The 26474-nt window shown below is 33.3% G+C and overlaps 1 protein-coding gene across 2 annotated transcripts; it reads right to left on the reverse strand.

Moving 5' to 3' along the window:
* Positions 1 to 4053: 4053 nt before the first annotated feature.
* Positions 4054 to 25195, reverse strand: LOC144355212 (uncharacterized). 2 transcript variants are annotated; one of them, XM_085501666.1, is made up of 4 exons: positions 25030 to 25195; positions 17240 to 17411; positions 16505 to 16620; positions 4054 to 4648 (listed from the first exon to the last, which is right to left on the reverse strand). In XM_085501666.1, the coding sequence occupies exons 1-4, from the start codon at positions 25094 to 25096 to the stop codon at positions 4293 to 4295; spliced, it is 711 nt and encodes a 236-aa protein (XP_085357792.1). In that variant the 5' UTR covers positions 25097 to 25195; the 3' UTR covers positions 4054 to 4292. The 2 variants fall into 2 exon arrangements, with proteins under 2 accessions (XP_085357792.1, XP_085357791.1); XM_085501665.1 differs by having other exon boundaries at positions 17240 to 17417.
* Positions 25196 to 26474: the final 1279 nt, after the last annotated feature.

Consider the following 26474-nt stretch of genomic DNA (forward strand, 5'->3'; position numbering starts at 1 on the left):
ATTAACCTAACTGTTTGTGGATTCAACTACACCCACCAGACTTTGGTATTACTGAATGCAATTTTATGACCGAAATGTTACTGGATGTCATTTGACCTGTGAGACAAGTGTTACTGGATGTCATTTGACCTGTGAGACAAGTGTTACTAGATGTCATTTGACCTGTGAGACAAGTGTTATTGGATGCCATTTGACCTGTGAGACAAGTGTTATTGGATGTCATTTGACCTGTGAGACAAGTGTTATTGGATGTCATTTGACCTGTGAGACAAGTGTATATTGGCTGTCATTTGACCTGTGAGACAAGTGTATATTGGATGTCATTTGACCTGTGCGACAAGTGTTATTGGATGTCATTTGACCTGTGAGACAAGTGTTACTGGATGTCATTTGACCTGTGAGACAAGTGTTACTAGATGTCATTTGACCTGTGAGACAAGTGTTATTGGATGCCATTTGACCTGTGAGACAAGTGTTATTGGATGTCATTTGACCTGTGAGACAAGTGTTATTGGATGTCATTTGACCTGTGAGACAAGTGTATATTGGCTGTCATTTGACCTGTGAGACAAGTGTATATTGGATGTCATTTGACCTGTGCGACAAGTGTTATTGGATGTCATTTGACCTGTGAGACAAGTGTTACTGGGTGTCATTTGACCTGTGAGACAAGTGTTACTGGGTGTCATTTGACCTGTGAGACAAGTGATATTGGATGTCATTTGACCTGTGAGACAAGTGTTATTGGATGCCATTTGACCTGTGAGACAAGTGTTATTGGATGCCATTTGACCTGTGAGACAAGTGTTATTGGATGTCATTTGACCTGTGAGACAAGTGTTACTGGGTGTCATTTGACCTGTGAGACAAGTGTTACTGGATGTCATTTGACCTGTGAGACAAGTGTTTTTGGATGTCATTTGACCTGTGAGACAAGTGTTATTGGATGTCATTTGACCTGTGAGACAAGTGTATATTGGATGTCATTTGACCTGTGAGACAAGTGTTATTGGATGCCATTTGACCTGTGAGACAAGTGTTATTGGATGCCATTTGACCTGTGAGACAAGTGTTACTGGGTGTCATTTGACCTGTGAGACAAGTGTTACTGGATGCCATTTGACCTGTGAGACAAGTGTTACTGGGTGTCATTTGACCTGTGAGACAAGTATTATTGGATGTCATTTGACCTGTGAGACAAGTGTTATTGGATGCCATTTGACCTGTGAGACAAGTGTTATTGGATGCTATTTGACCTGTGAGACAAGTGTTATTGGATGCCATTTGACCTGTGAGACAAGTGTTATTGGATGCCATTTGACCTGTGAGACAAGTGTTACTGGGTGTCATTTGACCTGTGAGACAAGTGTTACTGGATGTCATTTGACCTGTGAGACAAGTGTTATTGAATGCCATTTGACCTGTGAGACAAGTGTTATTGGATGCCATTTGACCTGTGAGACAAGTGTTTTTGGATGTCATTTGACCTGTGAGACAAGTGTTATTGGATGTCATTTGACCTGTGAGACAAGTGTATATTGGATGTCATTTGACCTGTGAGACAAGTGATATTGGATGTCATTTGACCTGTGAGACAAGTGTTATTGGATGCCATTTGACCTGTGAGACAAGTGTTATTGGATGCCATTTGACCTGTGAGACAAGTGTTATTGGATGCCATTTGACCTGTGAGACAAGTGTTATTGGATGCCATTTGACCTGTGAGACAAGTGTTACTGGGTGTCATTTGACCTGTGAGACAAGTGTTACTGGATGTCATTTGACCTGTGAGACAAGTGTTATTGAATGCCATTTGACCTGTGAGACAAGTGTTATTGGATGCCATTTGACCTGTGAGACAAGTGTTTTTGGATGTCATTTGACCTGTGAGACAAGTGTTATTGAATGCCATTTGACCTGTGAGACAAGTGTTATTGGATGCCATTTGACCTGTGAGACAAGTGTTACTGGGTGTCATTTGACCTGTGAGACAAGTGTTACTGGATGCCATTTGACCTGTGAGACAAGTGTTATTGGATGTCATTTGACCTGTGAGACAAGTGTTATTGGATGCCATTTGACCTGTGAGACAAGTGTTATTGGATGCTATTTGACCTGTGAGACAAGTGTTATTGGATGCTATTTGACCTGTGAGACAAGTGTTACTGGATGCCATTTGACCTGTGAGACAAGTGTTATTGGATGCTATTTGACCTGTGAGACAAGTGTTACTGGATGCCATTTGACCTGTGAGACAAGTGTTACTGGATGCCATTTGACCTGTGAGACAAGTATTATTGGATGTCATTTGACCTGTGAGACAAGTGTTATTGGATGCCATTTGACCTGTGAGACAAGTGTTATTGGATGCTATTTGACCTGTGAGACAAGTGTTATTGGATGCTATTTGACCTGTGAGACAAGTGTTACTGGATGCCATTTGACCTGTGAGACAAGTGTTATTGGATGCTATTTGACCTGTGAGACAAGTGTTACTGGATGCCATTTGACCTGTGAGACAAGTGTTACTGGATGCCATTTGACCTGTGAGACAAGTATTATTGGATGTCATTTGACCTGTGAGACAAGTGTTATTGGATGCCATTTGACCTGTGAGACAAGTGTTATTGGATGCTATTTGACCTGTGAGACAAGTGTTATTGGATGCCATTTGACCTGTGAGACAAGTGTTACTGGGTGTCATTTGACCTGTGAGACAAGTGTTACTGGATGTCATTTGACCTGTGAGACAAGTGTTATTGGATGCCATTTGACCTGAAACACATTGAACATATGCCAGTATTACCTCTCAGCATATCTCAGCAAAATTTGAAATTGTTTGTTCGGGGAATGTATGCAAATAAGTCACCAGTTATACTGTGCAGAGGTAATACTGTGCAAAATAATATTTGTTACATATTTTGCACTCAAAAGATATATATAATAATGATTGTCCTTGAACATCATTCAGTGCAGTATTCTGTTTGACCAATGTCACCACTGTACTGAGTGTTTCAAGATGAACGTCTACTACTGGTGAGTAATTTAATGCAGTAAATAAACAAAATAACACTGATGCTTCACATATATAATCTAATAGTATTACTGTATCTCACACATGCAAGCAAGGTTTAAAACAAATTCTTAAATCAAAAATATTATTTGTAAACCTTGTATGATTTTAGTATTAGATAATAGTGCCACTAATTACGTTAGTAAACTCTGATTGATATTGAATATACAATGAATATCCGTATTATGTGTATAGGACATTACATTTCACACAAATATGCAGCATGTTAGTAAATAATATATCAATATTAAATTAAAATGAAACTGTATTAAGATTTATGCCTGATTTATGATCCTAGTTTATGACTCCTAGTTTATGTCAAAAAAGAAAAGGGCATCTGCTATGGAGTCTTAAGGCAATGTTGGTGAAATAACATATCATATTATTTGGGCTTTGATTACAAAACTTAAATGAAAATGTATTTTATAAGAGCAATACATTCAGTATACCTTTTTTATTCAGTAATCCAAATCAATATATTCATCTTGTGACTACTAGACCTGTTCATCATTTTCCCAACCAAAATTTGGTGCGGCAGTTTAATTTTTTTACATATTTTACCTAATTATTTCTTAATATTCAACTTAAAAGACAGAATTTAACATCGTCTGCAGTTCTTTATCAAAATTTGTCAGAGAAAAAATATGGAAAAGATTGTGCTTGGTCATTTCAAGATGTTTATTTTGGCACCCACCAGAACTCAGGCATGAACATTTTTGGCAAGAACTTTTAATTTTTCTATATAAATAGAGTAATCCCCTTTCTGTATTTTTTAAAGGGTAAGAATACGTATTATGTTAAACCACAAAATTCACTGTGAACACACAAGTCATTTGTAGTAATACTTTGGTGTGGTCAAATTACCAAATCACAAACAATTCTACAATCTGTCAGTTTAAAGTTATTTCTGAGGGCAGTACATCGAAGTGTTTCAATAAATTAAAAAAAAAAATCACTGATAAAAAATGACTGGATTAATATTATAATTATTAAATATATATTTATCATATTTTTTCATGAAAGAACTCACGTTTGACTCTTTCAATTTTAGAGCAATGTGTAAAGCATAGTGACATCACTGAAGTTCACTTCCCTTGGAAATCCACTCTAAGGGGTTTGGAATATAAACTGTTAAAATAGATGCATGATTATTACATTGCACATAAACAATCCTGAAATTAAATTTCTTCCAGGAAAATAATTTTTTTTTTTTTTGCACTTAAACAGAGTTGAAAAATTTCTCACAAATGTAGGGATCTCCTGCACACTCTTTACTATGCATCATGCGATGTAACCCTGAGTGGCTTGTTTTCTCGCTATAGAACTCTTCTTCCTGGATATTGGCAGCTTGATATTGCATCCTTTTCTGCTGGATAAAAAACAGTCCAAGTACAACTATAAGTACAACTAAACACAATCCCGCAATAGCAATAGCGATATACAGTGGATCCGTTATCCATCCGCTTTCATCTTTGTTATCTTCAGTTCCTGTTTCATCATCTGTGTTTTCTACTTCATTTTCAGCTCTAAATATATTGATTTGTGACTCGGATGTTCTGTCTTCTGGGTCTCTTTCTGTAAAAACAAAGTGATCCAAATAATAATCTGCACAATGCTGTAAGTTAATTTTTTAAAATGAACAAATTTAAAAAAACATCAAATGTTGTTATTATGAAGCAAAATCTACCTCCCTCCATTTAGACACATACTGTAAAATCTGTATTAAAAGTCGCATCTCTAATAGAAGTCGCACCCTTTATTTTTGAATATTTGAGAACCAAAATTTCAGCATTTCTCATAAGCTCTAATAGAAGCCGCATCCCCTCTGTTGCATTGTACCATTTTAATTTTAGTCAATGATTTTGGCAAGATGGTTTAATAGAAGCTGCGGTTTCTAATACAGATTTTACAGTACTTGTTGGTTTGTCTTAATACTGATACTATAAATAAGCTTAACATAAGAATTTCATAACATTGTTGGAGTGAATGACTTGTTGATTCTGCCCTATCAAAAGGCTATGATACATGTGAAACTGAGCTAAAATAAACTTTGTGTTATCAAATTAATAGACACAAGGGGAAATGTTAGTATTTTCATGCTACATGTATATTATGTAAACTGTACCTAGACAGCTGGAAAAGTATTGTTATTCATTTCAAGAAATTTGCATGTATAAACTAACATAAATATATGCTATGTGAAATAACATAATACCATCTGTTCACTCAACTTAAAGTAATTTTGGTTTAGTTTCACATAGACTACAAAATACAAAAAATATTTGCAAAGAACATATGAGGCTGCTTTAAACAGTTATATTAAATGACATGGCTGTGTTAGTCCCATCTGAAAGCTACAGGACTACTTGTATCAATGATTTTGGCATGATCTTGTAATTGATTTTGGTTTGGACTTGTAGTCAATGATTTTGGCATGATCTTGTAAATGATTTTGGTTTGGACTTGTAGTTAATGATTTTGGCATGATCTTGTAAATGATTTTGGTTTGGACTTGTAGTCAATGATTTTGGCAAGATCTTGTAAATGATTTTGGTTTGGACTTGTAGTCAATGATTTTGGCATGATCTTGTAAATGATTTTGGTTTGGACTTGTAGTCAATGATTTTGGCAAGATCTTGTAAATGATTTTGGTTTGGACGTGTAGTCAATGATTTGGCAAGATTTTGTAAATGATTTTGGTTTGGACTTGGAGTCAATGATTTTGGCATGATCTAGTAAATGATTTTGGTTTGGACGTGTAGTCAATGATTTGGCAAGATCTTGTAAATGATTTTGGTTTGGACTTGTAGTCAATGATTTGGCAAGATCTTGTAAATGATTTTGGTTTGGACTTGTAGTCAATGATTTTGGCAAGATCTTGTAAATGATTTTGGTGTGGTATTGTGGTCAATGATTTTGGCAAGATCTTGTAAATGATTTTGGTTTGGACTTGTAGTCAATGATTTGGCAAGATCTTGTAAATGATTTTGGTTTGGACTTGTAGTCAATGATTTTGGCAAGATCTTGTAAATGATTTTGGTTTGGTATTGTGGTCAATGATTTTGGCAAGATCTAGTAAATGATTTTGGTGTGGTATTGTGGTCAATGATTTTGGCAAGATCTAGTAAATGATTTTGGTGTGGTATTGTGGTCAATGATTTTGGCATGATCTAGTAAATGATTTTGGTGTAGTATTGTGGTCAATGATTTTGGCAAGATCTAGTAAATGATTTTGGTGTGGTATTGTGGTCAATGATTTTTGGCAAGATCTTGTAAATGATTTTGGTGTGGTATTGTGGTCAATGATTTTGGCATGATCTTGTAAATAATTTTGGTGTGGTATTGTGGTCAATGATTTTGGCAAGACCTTGTAGTCAATGATTTTGGCAAGATCTAGTAAATAATTTTGGTGTGGTATTGTGGTCAATGATTTTGGCAAGATCTAGTAAATGATTTTGGTGTGGTATTGTGGTCAATGATTTTGGCAAGATCTAGTAAATGATTTTGGTGTGGTATTGTGGTCAATGATTTTGGCAAGATCTAGTAAATGATTTTGGTGTGGTATTGTGGTCAATGATTTTGGCAAGATCTTGTACATGATTTTGGTGTGGTATTGTGGTCAATGATTTTGGCAAGATCTTGTAAATGATTTTGGTTTGGACTTGTAGTCAATGATTTGGCAAGATCTTGTAAATGATTTTGGTTTGGACTTGTAGTCAATGATTTTGGCAAGATCTTGTAAATGATTTTGGTTTGGTATTGTGGTCAATGATTTTGGCAAGATCTAGTAAATGATTTTGGTGTGGTATTGTGGTCAATGATTTTGGCAAGATCTAGTAAATGATTTTGGTGTGGTATTGTGGTCAATGATTTTGGCATGATCTAGTAAATGATTTTGGTGTAGTATTGTGGTCAATGATTTTGGCAAGATCTAGTAAATGATTTTGGTGTGGTATTGTGGTCAATGATTTTGGCAAGACCTTGTAGTCAATGATTTTGGCAAGATCTAGTAAATAATTTTGGTGTGGTATTGTGGTCAATGATTTTGGCAAGATCTTGTAAATGATTTTGGTGTGGTATTGTGGTCAATGATTTTGGCATGATCTTGTAAATAATTTTGGTGTGGTATTGTGGTCAATGATTTTGGCAAGACCTTGTAGTCAATGATTTTGGCAAGATCTAGTAAATAATTTTGGTGTGGTATTGTGGTCAATGATTTTGGCAAGATCTAGTAAATGATTTTGGTGTGGTATTGTGGTCAATGATTTTGGCAAGATCTAGTAAATGATTTTGGTGTGGTATTGTGGTCAATGATTTTGGCAAGATCTAGTAAATGATTTTGGTGTGGTATTGTGGTCAATGATTTTGGCAAGATCTTGTACATGATTTTGGTGTGGTATTGTGGTCAATGATTTTGGCAAGATCTTGTAAATGATTTTGGTTTGGACTTGTAGTCAATGATTTGGCAAGATCTTGTAAATGATTTTGGTTTGGACTTGTAGTCAATGATTTTGGCAAGATCTTGTAAATGATTTTGGTTTGGTATTGTGGTCAATGATTTTGGCAAGATCTAGTAAATGATTTTGGTGTGGTATTGTGGTGAATGATTTTGGCAAGATCTAGTAAATGATTTTGGTGTGGTATTGTGGTCAATGATTTTGGCATGATCTAGTAAATGATTTTGGTGTAGTATTGTGGTCAATGATTTTGGCAAGATCTAGTAAATGATTTTGGTGTGGTATTGTGGTCAATGATTTTTGGCAAGATCTTGTAAATGATTTTGGTGTGGTATTGTGGTCAATGATTTTGGCATGATCTTGTAAATAATTTTGGTGTGGTATTGTGGTCAATGATTTTGGCAAGACCTTGTAGTCAATGATTTTGGCAAGATCTAGTAAATAATTTTGGTGTGGTATTGTGGTCAATGATTTTGGCAAGATCTAGTAAATGATTTTGGTGTGGTATTGTGGTCAATGATTTTGGCAAGATCTAGTAAATGATTTTGGTGTGGTATTGTGGTCAATGATTTTGGCAAGATCTAGTAAATGATTTTGGTGTGGTATTGTGGTCAATGATTTTGGCAAGATCTTGTACATGATTTTGGTGTGGTATTGTGGTCAATGATTTTGGCAAGATCTAGTAAATGATTTTGGTGTGGTATTGTGGTCAATGATTTTGGCAAGATCTTGTAAATGATTTTGGTGTGGTATTGTGGTCAATGATTTTGGCAAGATCTAGTAAATGAATTTGGTGTGGTATTGTGGTCAATGATTTTGGCAAGATCTAGTAAATGATTTTGGTGTGGTATTGTGGTCAATGATTTTGGCAAGATCTAGTAAATGATTTTGGTGTGGTATTGTGGTCAATGATTTTGGCAAGATCTTGTAAATGATTTTGGTGTGGTATTGTGGTCAATGATTTTGGCATGATTTTGTAAATGATTTTGGTGTGGTATTGTGGTCAATGATTTTGGCATGATCTTGTAAATGATTTTGGTGTGACCACAAGGTCAACGATGCAAAGGTCATGGTTTGATTAAAGCTATTCTGTGATTGGCTCACAAGCTACTTGTCACAAAACTTATTACCTCATTCTGAAAAATCTGCATATTTTGTACCATCAGGCCACAGGTGACTCAAATTGATTTTGTGATAACATTGTAATTTCAGTATGAATAAAGTTCCCCTGAGTGAAACTATATCAGACCAGTTGATGCTTTTTTAAATACATACAAAAAGCTACAATAACAAATAAACTGCACATGCATGTGTAATGGCTTTGAGATTATGTGAACTGACTGGTAAGATCACAATGAAAAAGCAAACTGTTGAAAAGCAAAAATTAATGACACAGAATAATGTTTAATCTAGTCAAAAGTTGCACAACTATTATAAATGTACATTGGCAATTACCAATGAGGCCGAGGTATCATATTACCAAGGTTACACTATAATTTTCACAGCATATAATACAACAAGCCATTGAAAATGACACAGTCCCCGTTAAATTTTCGAAAGTTCTCTTTGTGCTCATCATATTAAAGCGGAGGGGTTGTCGCGAGCCTGTCCTTCAAAACTTGAGTTCCAAGTGGCGTATACAACAGATTGTTTATTTACATCAAAGCACGTGTTCCATGTAGTAGTAATATGGCCAAAAATAAAAACAGCTGTTATTCGGTCATCTTTGATCTGATTATGAAACACACTGATATGTATGATGTATGTGCCAAATACGAATGAAAATGGTACATAAATTGTGAAAATATAGTGTAGTAAGGCCAAAAAGTCTAATGACTGTCAATCGGCCATCCTTGACCAGATTTTGAAACAAATTGTCATGGATATGCATCCTAACATGTATAAAGTACATGTATGTGCTAAATTTGAATAAAAACTGACAGAGCATGTTCAAGATACTGCATGCCTGCCAGTCGACCATCTTTGATCCAATTGCGAAATAAATCGTCATGGACATGTATCCTAACATGTATAATCTATGTACCAAGTTTGAATGAAAACTGACAAAGCATGTCCAAAATACAACATTTTCAAAAAACAAGATGGCTGCCAGTTGGCCATTTTGAATTGAATCGCTAAACCACTGCATGTGCATATGTCCCACATACAGTACTAGGCACATGCAAAGAATGAACGGAATCGTTCCAAGGGATTCTGAGATATGACTCCGGACGGACGCACGGATGGAGACTGAATTATAAGTCCCCGTTATCCGAACGGGGACTAAAAATCTGCCTACATTATTGATCACATTGTTCAGACGATATGTGTCAACATTCCTGTTATGCATTTCAAGTTTTGAGAAAAACGATTTCAGATAATTACATTAAAACCTATCTGACAGCTTATGTGATAAATGTGACATATTGAACACATCTGTTGTTCAGTCTGCATTCCATAACAGTTAACTTTCATTCAATATTCCATCGAATTGTTTGATGGATTTTATGTTTGTCAAGGAATTTTTTGAGAAGAATCAAATTAATTGAAATAAGATTTACTCACACTTTCAAAAATATGTGTAATTTTTGAATCTTTTAGTTTTTGCAACAGTTTCTCATGAAGATGTGTTTTAGTATATCTAGATATGTTACTCAGTGAAGTGAGTTGAAAGTGAAATACATGTACAATGTATATTGTTGCAATTAGTAATATGAAGCCCAATGTAATAGTTACAAACTAAAATCAAACAAAGCTTAGAAAGAACTCCTGTGTGCTGAGAGTATTGAAGACACATTAAAAATTAATTCAAAATTACTTGTACAAGAGATATTAATGGAAAAGCTGAAAACTAATTATGTAAATCAGGTAACTAATATGAACAGAACAGAAAAAAAAATTATGAATTATTATGCTAACTAGAGAATTAATATGAACAAATTTTAACCCAAAATTAATCAGGCCTGTCTATTGTCCTAGAGCATTTATGTACCAAATTGTATTCAAATGTGATGATCAGTAATTGAGATATCAGTGTTAATTAATTATGTTAATTAGGTGATTAATAAGCATAAATATTTACCAAAAACTAATTGCGTCTCTGCATAGTTCTCTTTAAAAGTTTCATTAAAATCTTAAGTACCAAGTGTCATTGAAATGTGATGATTACTACTTGAAATATCAAAAGCTGAAAATTAATTAATTATGCAAATTAGGTAATTAATATCTACTGATATTACCCTAAAAACTATCAGGTCTGTGCAGTGTCCTATGACATGTATGTATCAAGTGTCATTGAAATTTGATGATTACTACTTGAAATATCAAAAGCTGAAAATTAATTAATTATGCAAATTAGGTAATTAATATATACTCATATTATCCTAAAAACTATACGGTCTGTGCAGTGTCCGATGACATCTATGTACTAAGTTTCATTGAAATGTGATGATTACTACTTGAAATATCAAAAGCTGAAAATTAATTAATTATGCAAATTAGGTAATTAATATGTACTCATATTAACCTAAAAACTATCAGGTCTGTGCAGTGTTCTATGACATCTATGTACCAAGTGTCATTGAAATGTGATGATTACTACTTGAAATATCAAAAGGTGAAAATTAATTAATTATGCAAATTAGGTAATTAATATGTACTCATATTACCCTAAAAACTATCAGGTCTGTGCAGTGTCCTATGATATCTATGTACCAAGTTTCATTGAAATGTGATGATTACTACTTGAAATCTCAAAAGCTGAAATTTAATTAATTATGCAAATTAGGTAATTAATATCTACTGATATTACCCTAAAAACTATCAGGTCTGTGCAGTGTCCTATGATATCTATGTACCAAGTTTCATTGAAATGTGATGATTACTACTTGAAATATCAAAAGCTGAAAAATAATTAATTATGCAAATTAGGTAATTAATATGTACTCATATTACCCTAAAAACTATACGGTCTGTGCAGTGTCCGGTGACATCTATGTACTAAATTTCATTGAAATGTGATGATTACTACTTGAAATATCAAAAGCTGAAATTTAATTAATTATGCAAATTAGGTAATTAATATGTACTCATATTAACCTAAAAACTATCAGGTCTGTGCAGTGTCCTATGACATCTATGTACCAAGTGTCATTGAAATGTGATGATTACTACTTGAAATATCAAAAGGTGAAAATTAATTAATTATGCAAATTAGGTAATTAATATGTACTCATATTACCCTAAAAACTATCAGGTCTGAGCAGTGTCCTATGACATCTATGTACCAAGTTTCATTGAAATGTGATGATTACTACTTGAAATATCAAAAGCTGAAATTTAATTAATTATGCAAATTAGGTAATTAATATCTACTGATATTACCCTAAAAAGTTTCATCAAAATCCAATAAGTGGTTCTTTAGATATCAGTGGAACAGTCATGGAACAGCTAAAAATCAGCTAATTATCATGCAAATTAGGTAATTAATATGCATGGATTACATTTCAGAGAAAATTACCATATATTCCATGTATTGTAGATACATTCCTTTACTTTTAATGTTAATTTTTTTTAAATGGCATCTTTAGTTGTGTTCAAACTGCCCTAAACATCATTCCTTGGTATCAACATTATAAAGGTCATAATATGAAGTATGATACCAGTACAGTTATTTACATGACGAATTTGAACAATGAGTGCATACATGTACAGTAGAAGTATCAACTGCATACTGTCTATGTGCAAACTTAAAAACTATATTCTTGTAATTATTATTATTACACATCTGTCACCTAAACACCATAAGTTACAGCGTGCCGTAATTTTCCGTTATTTTACAGGGTATTTTCATCCTACCATATTAGGTAATGAAATGATTAAGTGTCGTCAAACATGATTGCCACCAGGGTTTGACCGGACTTCACACAAAGAAGTAGGCTGATTCTGTTCTAAACATTTTGGAAAAAAAAGATGTATAATAATAAGGTTATTACAAGGATACCTCAAAGTATGCACTCAGACAGTACATAGTCGTGCATACTTTGAGGTATCCTCGTAATAAACTCATATTACTACTTTTCAAAGTTTCAATAAATTTATTATCATACTTTCCTACCTCTTCTTATATGAAATCCAAAACTGAGCAAGGTTATGAAAATTAGTGGAGATTAAAACTACAAACTTTGTTTTGAAACATGCCTATCATTTTGGAAATACATGTATAATGTGATTAGTCATTATTTGGAATTCACATTCTCTAATAAGGTAGGATGCAAATACTCAATTTGATACTGCAAAATTATAGAGATAATATAAGGTTATTACGAAGATACCCCAAAGTATGCACAAAGACAGTACAGCAACAGTATCGACTGTCGCGCAGCGGAGGTCGATGCGACAGCGTACTGTCTTTTCCTGCCAAGGATACATCATGGGAATGCCGAAATCAGCGAACTTCTTTGTATGGAGTCCGGTCAAACCCTTGTGGCAGCCATGTTTGTTTTTATTATTATTTGGAATTAGCATTTCCTAATATGGTAGGATGAAAATACCTCGTAAAATACCGCAAAATTACGGCACGCTGTAACGTATGGCGTTACGATGACAGATGTATAATAATAATTAATAGTGAAACTTTCGCAGACATGTGTAAACACCTATTTGTAAGAATTGAGAGTTTAGACAGGTGTTATTTGATCACCAAATATACTGATAATTATTGCTTGTAATAAATCACTTTTTCTAACATGAAACAGGTTTGGTCGGGTCGGGTCAGGTCAGGTCAAATAAGGTCGATATGTCAGTATACATAATAATAATCTGATGACTGCTGATTTAATTTCATAATTGACTGACAGATTAGTGATAGATAAACATGTAATGCATGCGGTGTAATTCCCTGGTGTTATCAAAACTATTGTATTTCATTTTGGAAATTCATAAATTCCAAATCACAAGTCATCATTGTACCTTATTCTTGCTTTGAATAGATCTAAAATGACTACATGTATGTTCATATGTGTGTACTGTCTTTAAATTTACATATAAGCAGGCTTCAACCACTTTGGCTACTTTGGAAATCCTGACCTATTAGGCTTGTTTAGTGCCAGTTCATGTTCAAGTCAGTATAGTCACATGACTCACTTACCGTAAGTGTGCATTAATGAATTTATCAATATCTCGAATGCATACAAAATAAGCATAGTAGCTTTGGAAAAGCATTTTTTCCTCTAGCTCTGGTATCAAATGTGACAATACCCACAACAGAAAAAGTGTTTTCATACATTTTTTAAAGAAAATACTGAGTCTTTTTTGTCTCTTGTCATCCCATTCAAAAAATGTGACATCAACAAAATAATTAACAGGCATGTGGTCCATCGAAATAATGTAGCTAGTGCTTCAGTTCCTGAGAAATAATGTGAAAATGACCTTTAATAGACTAGGATTGATTCATTTCATTTCATGCATGAAGTACAATTGCTTTCAATATCAATATGGAACTGTTTTTATAGTGATCTAAACAAACTTGATAATCAGTGCAGCATAGTACAAAACAAATCACATATTTTTGATAATGTGTTACAAATGGACATGACCTGAACTTGGTCCCATTTCTGAACTGACATGTTATATTACAGAATGCTATTAAATTACAAATTTCCAGAAAATGATGAGGTTATTAAGAGGATACCTCAGGAAAAAAATATGTTATTGTATCCTAGAAAACCAAGTAACAGGAAATTTGCCAATTATCCCCAAAACAGCCTTGAACACAGTGAAAATGTATCATAGAATGTAGCAGTTTAATGAAATAATGGGCAACTTGAGATAAATTATACTGTATAAAGAATACATTGATGTACAAAATAAAAACTGTGACCCATTTTGAGATATAACTTCTATTGAATACTGAGCCAATGGTTGCCTCTATCCACTGACCCACTTTTATGGAAACCAATCAATTAAGGATATGTGTGAAAAACTACTTAGCAGCTAAATTGACATACATTATTTGACAATTGTGGTTAGTTGAATTTAGTTGCATGATTAGATTGACCTAGCGTAGTATATACATGGTCTATTTCTAGCCTTCTAATTGGGGAGAAGATAGGTTTGAACATGACATATTGCCAAGAATATCTTATGCCCACCTACCAAGTGTTGTCAAACATGTTTTCTTTATTAAGCCGGTTTAATAGGTCAGAATGGATAGGACTATTTCAGCAATGTAATTGGTTATTTCAGCTACTGGCGTCATTGGCAATGAAGAGCAATGAACCATTTTAGGTGTTTATCAGTGTATTGCTATGAATTTTAATTACTTTGAGAATTGAGAATGTATTGAGGTTATTTGTCCCAAAGTTTATCAAATAGTGATGTGTGTTGTCAATGATATCATTTTGAAAATAATTCTGAAACCAACCCCCGACCAGTCGCATGACAACAATATGGTCAACTGCTATGACTTGAGTATGAGTTAAAATCAAAATCAAAATTTCATTCACTCTCTGCGTAAACATTGATTGCTATGGCGACAACAATAATTTTTAATTCAACTTTTTTAGCTTGTGATCTAAATGCCACATACACAAAAGTAGAGAATTATTCACTGTGTTAAACCTTTCACTAACAGATACTGACATAATTTTAATAAAATTCCATCAGATTACAAGGCGATGGTGATTCCAAGATGATGCTGTATAAGGTAAGACACTAATTGGGTAGCTTACATGTTTCAACAATGCAAACCTTCTCAAAACAGTGAGGACTTCTCCAAAGCAGATCCGTCTACAACCAACCAATCAACCAACTGAGCAAAGATAACTACACAGCAGCTGCCAGAGATTGAATGTCAAAGGCACTCTGATAATTAAGGAGATTATAATATAAGGCTGGTAGAGCATGCTATCTGTTTACAACTTCACACTGAGTTAAGATTTTCAGGAATTTTCATCAAATCATAACAAACTTGTACATATGTACTGGCCCAGGTTTGGACCCTCATTTGCCAGATTAACATACAAAGCAGGGAGGTGTAACGGCTAAAGTGAATAATCTGAAGCATTTTTACATTTTGGTTTGCAAATGGTCACACTAGACTTCAACCAATCATGTTGTTGACCGAACCTACTACCAATAATAACTGGAGTATATGGTATATGATACTTTGAGGACATCTGCAGGGACAACATTTTGCACTAGACTTTGTGACTTGCTGTTTTAAAAATTTGTAACAAAATGTTCAATGCTACAATATTCATGGTTGTGCCTAATGAAAAATTCCTAAAAGCAAAGTGGTTACATTATATCAGGTTTAAAATTACAACTTACAAGTAAAAGTTATTTTAATTTAGTTACATTAAATTAGCTGATTATTAACTTCAACTTATCTGTTGAAAAATAAGCACAATTATTAAATGGTAATTTTTTTATTACATAAATGACCCTTTTCTAAAATGAGAAAACAAGGAGTACAATGTCAGGTCATATGTTCTATACTCAAATAACTAGTAATGATAACACTGTCAATCATAAGAGCATTTGAACTGATTCTTTTTATGACAGCCCATAATATTCACGATTTTTGCATAAATTTGAATGGGTAATGAAATATTACTACCATTGTAGTTAGGAGTAGTGTTGCATACATTATATTCTAGCACATATACCGGTAACTCCTCAAACTGAGGCTGAATATTATCAAAGCACTATGACTACAAGTAGGCAGAGTTCAGTTTTTGTAATGCTATTCCAGTTATTGTAATGCTAAAACATACAGGTATTTATGCGCCACACAGAGGAATTACAAATAAAAATCACTGAACCCTATATTTCTGATATTTAATGTAAACACATACCAGATTCAGATGTTTTAATAGTTTAAATCTGACTTTTGTTAGCATAGTGTTTTTCACCATGGCAATTAATCCACAAAAATGTATTTCATAGATTAAATGAAATTGAAATAACTTACCTTGTTCAATAGTATTTGGATGCCATGACGGCACCGGTGGAATTACACCCTCATTGCACATTGGCTCACTACAACAATGTAATACCGGCCATGAGGATTCCAGTGTCTCTGGTTTTCTAAAATGAAATAAATAAATTAAATATTTATCATATAAATTATATTTATAAATATATCAGTATAAATAAAAAAAATGTTCTTCTAATTGTATTTTCAGATAGGTATTGAAAATACTATTATTATATTTTTTCTGATACCCCCCCCCCCCACCCCACAGTGTGGATTTATATGTGTGTGTTTTTTGGCATTTCAAGGACAACACTCAGTTAAAAATTGTAATATTTAGATGACAACTTGATGAAAATTTTGAAGAGTACATGAGAATAAAGTGTCATGACAGATTGTTTGAATGCATCATCATTCAAATCCCTCATATCTTTCATCAAACAATAATATATACAAATGTTACATATCATGAAAGCATTTAGCAATTCACTGTGACTTGTTGGTGACATTTGTAATTACAACAGTATTGCTTAATGTGAGAACAAATTGTGATGACAGATTTTTAAAATGCATCATCCTTCAAATCTCTCATCAAACTATAATACCCCGGTATATACAAAGTTTCCTGTGTCTTAATTAGCTGTATCTCGACTTAATGAAAATTATGGATGAATTTGTTAAGAAAAATTTTTAATTTCATTACTTTTTCAATTTACAGCATCAGAACCTTACCTATTTTCACACAGCAAAGTAGACGCACTGTTTATACATCCTCGTGTCATAGGATTAATACTATCCGATGTCTCCAAGAATTGGGAATAACAAAGCTGTGATGTGTTGCATACTTTGGTATTCAATAACATACATTCTACTGTTGTACATGCACACTGTATAGTTTGTCCACCTATATCTGCAACAAAGGTATTAATGGATTAAATAATTAATATAAAATTTGGAATGAGGCTATTTTAAAACAGCTCGTCACACATAACTCATGGCTAAGGCTTTGCCCCAAGAAAACATCATGCTTAGAAACACATTTGTGAGCTTTGTGTTTGGACGATACAAACAACTATCGAAAAATGCAACTGCAAGCCCATTTTCGGCCACATTTTTCCACTGACAAATTTGTGATTTTCTTGATTCTTCCAAAACCTCCTCCCCATTATTCTAAAATAAACCATTCCTTCCTCACATTATAAGTCATAGTTCAATGATCTAGCATGCAATGAACGGAATTTTGAGATCATACAGCAATTAAATAGTAAAATTGACACATTAAAACATTAAATTATTCGCAACCCAAACTTACACCTTAGGGTCGCATTTCAATGGATCGAGCAGGAAATGTTAGTTTTGACATTTAAACGCTGCAGGTTACTGTGCATATACCCTGGTAAGGCCAATTTTGCCAAGTACAATGTACATGTATATTTCAAAAGGAATTTATATTTATATACACATATATACTTAAACTACACATTTGTTTATAGTTTAATGAAATTTTTAAGGAAGCCAGCTTAATTTTTGCACAATTTGGATATACCGGTAAATTGATTATATGAAAAAATAGTGCACTGACAAGGTTGCTATGATTTCTTTATATGGTTGTAATGGAATTAGTATTAGAAGGGCTTAGGGTCATGTACGGTGGGCGACGTGACATGAAGCTTGGCCGTAACATGTCATATGTTTTGATTCCTCAACAGGCATCATTCTCTGATTTAACCCACTGAGTTAACTTCAGGCACCATCCACAGAAAAGTTTTATTTATTGACTTCTGCTGTATTCCACAGAAAAAGTTAACAAATCTTACAAATTTTTTGATCAAAAACTAGAAGTAATATCACAGTTTTGTCTGTTAGATCCAAAAATACGATTGTATTCATTGAAAATTACAAAACAAATTGACCCCATTTCGAGTTGGTAAAAAAAATATATGTGCATTGGGAAGTATCATTTTAAAAATAGAAAATTTATGCTTTAGATGATCATTAATATCTGGAATAAGAAAGCAGTATATGTATAAAGTTTTATATATTACTCTGAAATAATTTTTCTAAAAAGATGTTTTAGCTTCTTTGTATAAGATTATTTTCACCGATTTTTGATGAGTTGAATTTAAAAAATAAGTAAAAAAGACTTTACTTTATTTTCATTGATTCATTCTTTCAGAAAACATATAAATTCAGTGTGAAAATAAAGTAATCTACAGTATTCAGTTTTTACAGTTTATTGATACAGACTGTATTTTGTAGGTATGTGTTTAAATTTAGTGTGAAAACTATGTTGACTTTAAGTAGCTGTTTTTGATATACTCCAAATGTCAACTAATAGTTAATTTTTAATGTTTCATTTGCAGAGTGGACTCCTGTATAGAATGCCCCATTAATCAATGTTGTCATTCAAGTCATTTAAAACTGTTTAGTTTGTTTATCTAAGCTTGCTTCCCCAGTCAACTGAATTTACCACACCTACCTTTGCACTATCATAAACCTGCGGGACTACTGGTACTCCATTTTAGCTATTAGTAACTTTTTTTCTAGGTTTCAGAAGGTTCAATAAATTCAGTGACAAATAATATAATTCATTTATCCAAGTATCTCCAAGAAGCTACTTTGTTCACAGCTTATAAACACACTTATGTGACTGAACTTACCACAGAATAAAGATTCCGATCAATTTGTTTTCCAAAATCAATGAATGTGCCTGGCATTTTATTTTTATATTGCCATTAAAGTAATGTTTTTATTTAGAATTTTTACGAGAACTGAAAATTTCTTAGATTTTTTTCCAAAAATTCTAAAAAAAGCTGTGACGCAATTTTATCTGACGTGTGTGATGAGAAACATGAATATTTGTTCTTAGCTTTAGATGATGAAACTATTAATGTCAACATTACAAAATCTGATTTACAGACCCAAATTGACACTGGCTTCATCCTAATTAGATGAAGATATTATATTCAGGATGCAGTGTCATGTATAAGTACTCATACTCAAGTCATGCTGTGATTTGATGATTTAATGGCATTTACAATTACATTTCTTTTTTAAATTTTTAAAAAATCTGTGACTCCATTGGACTCCGGTGAAATTGTTTTGCAATAACATTTTTAATATTTCACTTACGATACTCACAAATTTTGTAAGAATTTATATCAGTTCTTCATCAACCTTATCTTCATTATCTTCATTTAATATCAGAAACGTACATAGATTATTTATTTAATTAATTTTTTATACAAAAACTAACATTTTTGGCATAATGTATTCATTAATAGAATGTTCATGAACCAAAAATGTAATAGAATGTACATGTGTATGTTGGTTGACCATTATAATGAAATTTATTTTGATCATAGCGACACAAGTCATTTATTTAAAATAGGTACGCAAATGGAGAAAATATGGTATTTAATCAACCAATTTGTTTTTCATGCACATACAGTTTTGCTGAATAGGTGTTAAAGTGCTATGGGCTGCATTGTTTTGTATTTTCTAACTCATGTAACACGGAGTCAAAATGACCTTTATGGTACTAAATGGAATAAATTAGGATGCTACATGTATGCAAACAGCACGTAGATTGATGACAAATGATATTTTTAAAAATTTCCAGTTAATTGCATTTTCCTACCAGTAGTACATGTTCTTATTTTGTAACATATTTTACATTGAAAAAAAATAGGTATGCAGCTCATATGCCAAAATTTAAAAACTCTAATTAAATAGGTAATAATAAAAAAAGACAAACAAATTATTCTACATACAGAACACACACTTCATCTGTCATGTCACCATTATATATCAGTAGTGGTACATGCACCCTCTTCTTGACTGCCTTAAAGCCATTCAAAATACGTAGATATTGGCTTCATCATTAGCCTGTCTAAGGCCTTGGAATTGAGTGAATGAAGTTCACGCCTTTGCCTAATGCCATTAGTGCAGAACATTGACAAGGAATTTGATATACATGCTGCCATTTTGAATACAACACTGGTAAATTTACACCAAAAATTAACCAAATCCCTTGCACTATATAGACCCCTGAGCCTTCTCTAACCCTATTTTTCTAGCCTAGAGCAATAGCACCTGTGTGTAATAAAAATATGGTAAGACTATTAAGGTCATGACTATTATGCACCCCTATACAATCAATGCTGATTACTTGTACTAGGGACTGAGAGTTGAGTTTATCATGCGCAGTCTGTAATCACTGAAAAAACACACAATTTCATCCAAATATACAACACTTTGAGTTTTAAGAACAAATCAAATGTTTTGTAAGGTTCACTATTTTTCACCACAGCCCTCTGATAGGGACATTAGGCAGTGTAAATAATAGTTAAATAGAGGAGCAACAATCTCAAGTAATATGGCCATGAAATAGTAGTGCATTATGGCCAACAGTGACACATTCCACAACATGGTTAGGACTAAATGAATTAAACAGTAAATCTGCATTACCTTAGCTACATGACAGGATACGTGTAAATTGATTTAGTACCTTTAAATTATATATCAATTTACGCCTATTTTCTGTGTTTGTGTCAAGGAACTTATTATAGGGCAGTATGATAAATGTGTCAACTGAGAATTTCTATTTCAGCTATTTATATTGAATGAATGAATCATGGCCAGTTGCTCAGAGGGTTATTATTGATCTTTTTTTTCATGTTTAACAAATGTCCCTGATTTCACTTATTTCTATTTCAAAATGGCTGCTATTTGAGTTTTCATACTATTTTCTAATAATTTATAATATTTTAAAAAATTGTACAAAATTGCAAAAATGCTGAGAATGGTACATCTTTCACAAAAAAATTGAATAATAACTGTAATTATGTTCATTTGAACCAAAATGAACAAAAAAATCATAATCAAAAAAATCAAAATATTGGCAGGAAAAGATCAACATAATGGCAAACATAATGTAAAACTTTCTGACATTAACATGTAAAAGTGTTGGTACATGAAACTAACAAGATTTGAGTTAATCCCTTCATTAACATAAACCGGCAAGATATCACACACAGCTAATTTCAGAAAACGCTTTGTCTTAAAAAGTTGCATAATTAATTAATGACAGAATGTTATTTTGAAAACATGTATTCATTCTACTGAAAAAAAACAGACCATTCCAGCTCACTGGTCGAAGTCCAACATCCAGATTCCATCAATGTAACATACACAATATGTTAAAAAGTACAATAAACAATCTCACAGTAAAAGGATCAGGTATCTTGGCAAATGACAGGAATGGTCGGCTGAAACAAAGTCGCACAAACGTTATGGTAAAGAATGTTGTTTAATGATTTTAAAATATCAACTAGAAACTATTTTTAACATGAACGTGCTTTAAAGTCAAACAATCTTTCTCTTATAATACACATTCCAAAAATGTCTAAATATAAACATAAACTGCTTGTATTAAGACTGAATTGTTATTGAAACAGATGTACTATTAAAACAAGATAATCGGATTTTTTAATTTTCACAATGTAGTTTTATATTATACTGTTGTTTACAAACTCAGATATGGTCACCAAACTACTGTACTCACAAAAAATGGGTCAAATGTCCATGAAATCCATGTATAATGGATACATGAGCCTAATAGTCTAATAGAAAGTGTTAAAGACCACTATGTGTGTGTTCTCACACATTAAAGTCTTAATGCTGTCTGATCAGACAGTTTACACCATTGTAAAATCCATCATTTTCATGCCAGTATAAACAGATTCACAAAAAATAACACCAGCGTTCATGCACACTTTGTTGGCCCATGGTAAGGATCTAGATCAGGTATTAAAAATAGATCAGATTTAGCTCGTATTTGTTTCTTTACAGACGGTACTAAGTGTTTAACGTTTTTAACCTCTTAGCCAAGGTGATTACAATGTATGTCTGTGTTATGTGCAATCTGATTTCATTCGTGAAATGGGGTGGGCCTTTAAAAACTAAATCTAAATCTAACCTGACTAATCTTGTAATCCATTAAAGAATGCTTCAGCATCTTCTTAATGAATAAATTATCAGTGAATTTGATTCAACTGTTTAAGCTAATTCTAATAATTCTTCCAATAACGCATGTTCATAAACAAAAATTCTAGCCAGATTCCATAATTGTTCGTAAAAAGCAAGCAAGCAATTTACTTTTTCTCTGCAAAGGGCACTGCCTGAAACTGACTGCTAAAAAAAGTGTTATTGTATAAAACCAATGGAGCGACACCATACCATATGTTGCTTGAGGCTCAACTGTTTGTGCTATGCATACTGAACAAATAAAGTTAAATTAGTTAAACAGATTAAGACAATCAAACCCCATAAGTTGAACGATGGAACTAACAAAACCATGCTTAGAGGCATACTTTATGGTGAAAGTAAGCCTGATGCCAATTCTGGATTAAAAGGGCAGTGGTCGTCCCATTCTATTTAATATGGACCCTATCTGATGAAAAATACAAATTGTAATCCCTACTGCATGACGACCACTGCCCTTTAACCAGACTCAAAAACTGACACTAACCAGAGTTACTGATAACTAATGAAAACTAACCAGACTTAAATACTGGCACTAACCAGAGCAAACTGATGAAACTAACCAGACTCAAATACTAAAATTAACCAAAGTTAACCGATGAAAATTAATCAACCAGACTACTACACAAACTACAAAGTCAGACTCAAAATGTATGATACATCTAAAGATGAGTCAAATGTTGAAACCAAAACTAGACTGCAATACATCTAGAGCAGATGTAGTCACTTTTATCATAGATTGTGCTGTGGGGCAAATAAAGAACATTTTGCAGCACAATTTTTTGTTGGTTTATCGTTTAGGTACATACACTAGGTACAACACATACTGTGAATGCCAGTCACAATACTCACATGCAGGCTGCTTGGTCAGAAGTGCACTGGATAGTTCATAGCTGATGTGAGAAACCACAATACAGTAGATATTTTTATTTTTAAAGACATTTTTATTTCGTTTACAATTATCCCCCGGTACAACTTTTAGTTACAAAATGTTGAATAAGTCTCAAATAAAATAATGCTTGCCAGTTCTCTCTCTTAACCACAAATTCACAAAAGTAGTCCTGTATGCACTTTCTATTTGCAGATTGGAACAAACATAGCCAAAACTTTTGAGTAAAAACTGAAAATTGATTCAAATTGTGTCTGTTTGGGTTTATTTCCAAAAATATTGAAGAATTATAAGCAAAAAGTGCAGAAAAATTTTGGCAAAAAAGTCTGGTGGTGAACTTGAAAAGATTAACCCACTATGATAAAAAATAAAATTATACTTACAAATAAGATTTCACTCTACAATGTAAATATGTTTCACACTGAAATCCTAGCTACTTAACAATTCCCTTCTGAATTGACATGGCCTCCAACAATTGCATTACCACACTGTATAGTTTATTTGCAAAGCCAACCAGCCATTTCTACCTTGGACAATGCTCCTTTTTTAATTTCCCTCTTGGGACTATGCACACTGTGATCAGAGTAAAAAACAATTCTAACTACAGGGACCTCATAGCAAGCCACCTCAATTAAACATTTCTTTCATAGAAAAAAAACACTTTGAGTCAAAAGACTTCCACAGAATATCGGATGGAGTCAGTTTTAAAAACAGAAATATGTAGACGGCATATCATGCAGCGCCAGTCTATGCTTGGTTGAACGCATTCTTGGCAGCCTGAAAGCTACTTTTATACTTCAACACTTCAAACTCCTTCATAATGGCAAGTGCTGGCAATGCATTTAGATGATGTACTGAACTACCAAAGTTCACAAAGCCTTAAAGAACCACTATTGTGTAAAACAGTCACTTAAAAAATGAATGAATGAGAACTCACTCCTGTCTACTCTGCTGGTATTTACAGCAGGGTTTAATCATTTTTATGTCCACATAAAAGAAAACTGTACATAAAAATGTGCGATAAACAGCTATACTGTCCCCCCCCCCCCCCCCGAGTGTTGTGGGCGTCATGTTTATATTTTCAATTCCGTGTTATGTTTTGATAGGAAAATCATGCGTACCGTGCCGGTTGTGGTTGTTGATTCTAACACGACCTGACATTGGCTCATCCCTTGAAACTGTTGAAATTTCAGAGATGCTGTCAGTACGCTAAAAAATACTAGCATCATTTCTGCCACGTTGGTGTAAAAATAAACTTGTAGTTTTACAAACGCGTTTAGACCCCAATACATTGAGACAGAAACAAAAACTTTCCAGGCCGTGGACGGCTATTCTCTCAACGAACTATAGTGTTGCATCCAAGGCCATGTACGATAAACCTATTTTGTCTCCCGTTTTGTTTTAGAAAGGAGTAAGGTTATTAACAACACAAGTATTCAAGTGAAACGTCACACTGTTTTGGACACATGATGAATTGCGGTTATTCTGAAACAAGCTCAGCAAGTTTAAGGGCGAATACGGACCGTGACCGCACGCACTGTCGACCGCTCATACTAGAGCAGACGACCAATGAATCGGGGGTACTCACCGTTTACTTGCACTGCAAACACCGCTCCAAGGACCAACAAAAGGCAGCCACTTCTATTCGCACACATTTTGCCACAAACCACTTGCTGGTGGCGAAATTTAACCCGTTTTTACAAGAAATTATCTCTGCTTGTTGAACACAAACCCCTACCTGCTAGCAACCATCTTGGGTTTTGGTATCATAGGCTGATTATTTACACCAATTAGTTGGCCAAACCATTTTAACAATAGGGGTGGCCGATGTCTAAAAAGCGGCTAGTTCCTTCTAAACTAGTCCAGCGTGATTACTAGTAAAAAGATTATATTTAAATATTGTTGGAGTGATGTCCCAATTTTATTCCTTGTATAAATTACAGTAAGGTGACACAAGCTACGACACAATTTGTGTTATTAAAAATTAAAAGCAATAAAACAATCGCGGCCATTCAGACACGGTGAAATAAACTGACACACAACAACAAACAACGATTTATTTATTATACTTACCAATAAACTGTTTAGATGTGCATGACAATAAATTAAAAATCCAGTGGGTGTAGCGCCACCATCGTCGAGTATTAGAAAACAATTTGTTTTTACACCGTTGTGCGTACAATATATTCATTGCTAGTATATGACTGATATAAATATCATGAAAACGAAAATGTAGCACGCGGATATTCAAATAGCGAAAACATCTTTTTCTTTCTGTTGATTTAGAAACAAGTTGCCAGCTTGCGAGCTTTTTCATCTGGTACAAAATATTTTGTGTGAAAATATGCACAGAATGGGCCTTGTGTAACTATTTCAATACAGATTCATTCTATACTTCTTAAAGTTTAACTATAACTGGATACTGAATCAGAACTTCCTATCAATTCGAGACAACCATGAGAAACCATCTTACATATAATTTTTTTAACAAAACCAAATTTTGAGATAAGGCGACATGTTTTTACTATGAACCAACTGAATGGAAAATGGCTTAAAATTTATCATTTTCATTTTCAAGTAGGTCGATCACCATGCATTTTTATTGGGATTATGTAAGCAACATTATGAAATAAAAGCATAGTATGTTAAAAGTCCATTTATTGGTTGCTATCTACAGCTATGACTATCATGAGGGTCGGCAAGGGGTATTTTCGTAAGCTGTAATCAATTGTTTTTATTATCGTAATAATGTAATTTAAATAAATAAAAAACGTAAATTTGTAGACATGGGCAAGGTGTAAAATGTAATCAGCTATTTTATTCGTCCGTAATTTGTACGAAGATATTATTTTTTGTAACGTATAAAACATTTTCCGAATTAAATGTCGTAATTCGTACACAATTTTCAATTTTGATTCTTAAACACAAATTATCAAAAATATTATAAAATGTAATTAGGAATTTGCTTTATCTGTAAAGTGTAAAAACCTCTATTTTACTGTAAATGGAACTTTTATTTTATTTCCTGTAAAA

Source organism: Saccoglossus kowalevskii, chromosome 7 (assembly GCF_978046115.1).
Source record: "Saccoglossus kowalevskii chromosome 7, keSacKowa6.1, whole genome shotgun sequence".
NCBI lineage: Eukaryota > Metazoa > Hemichordata > Enteropneusta > Harrimaniidae > Saccoglossus > Saccoglossus kowalevskii.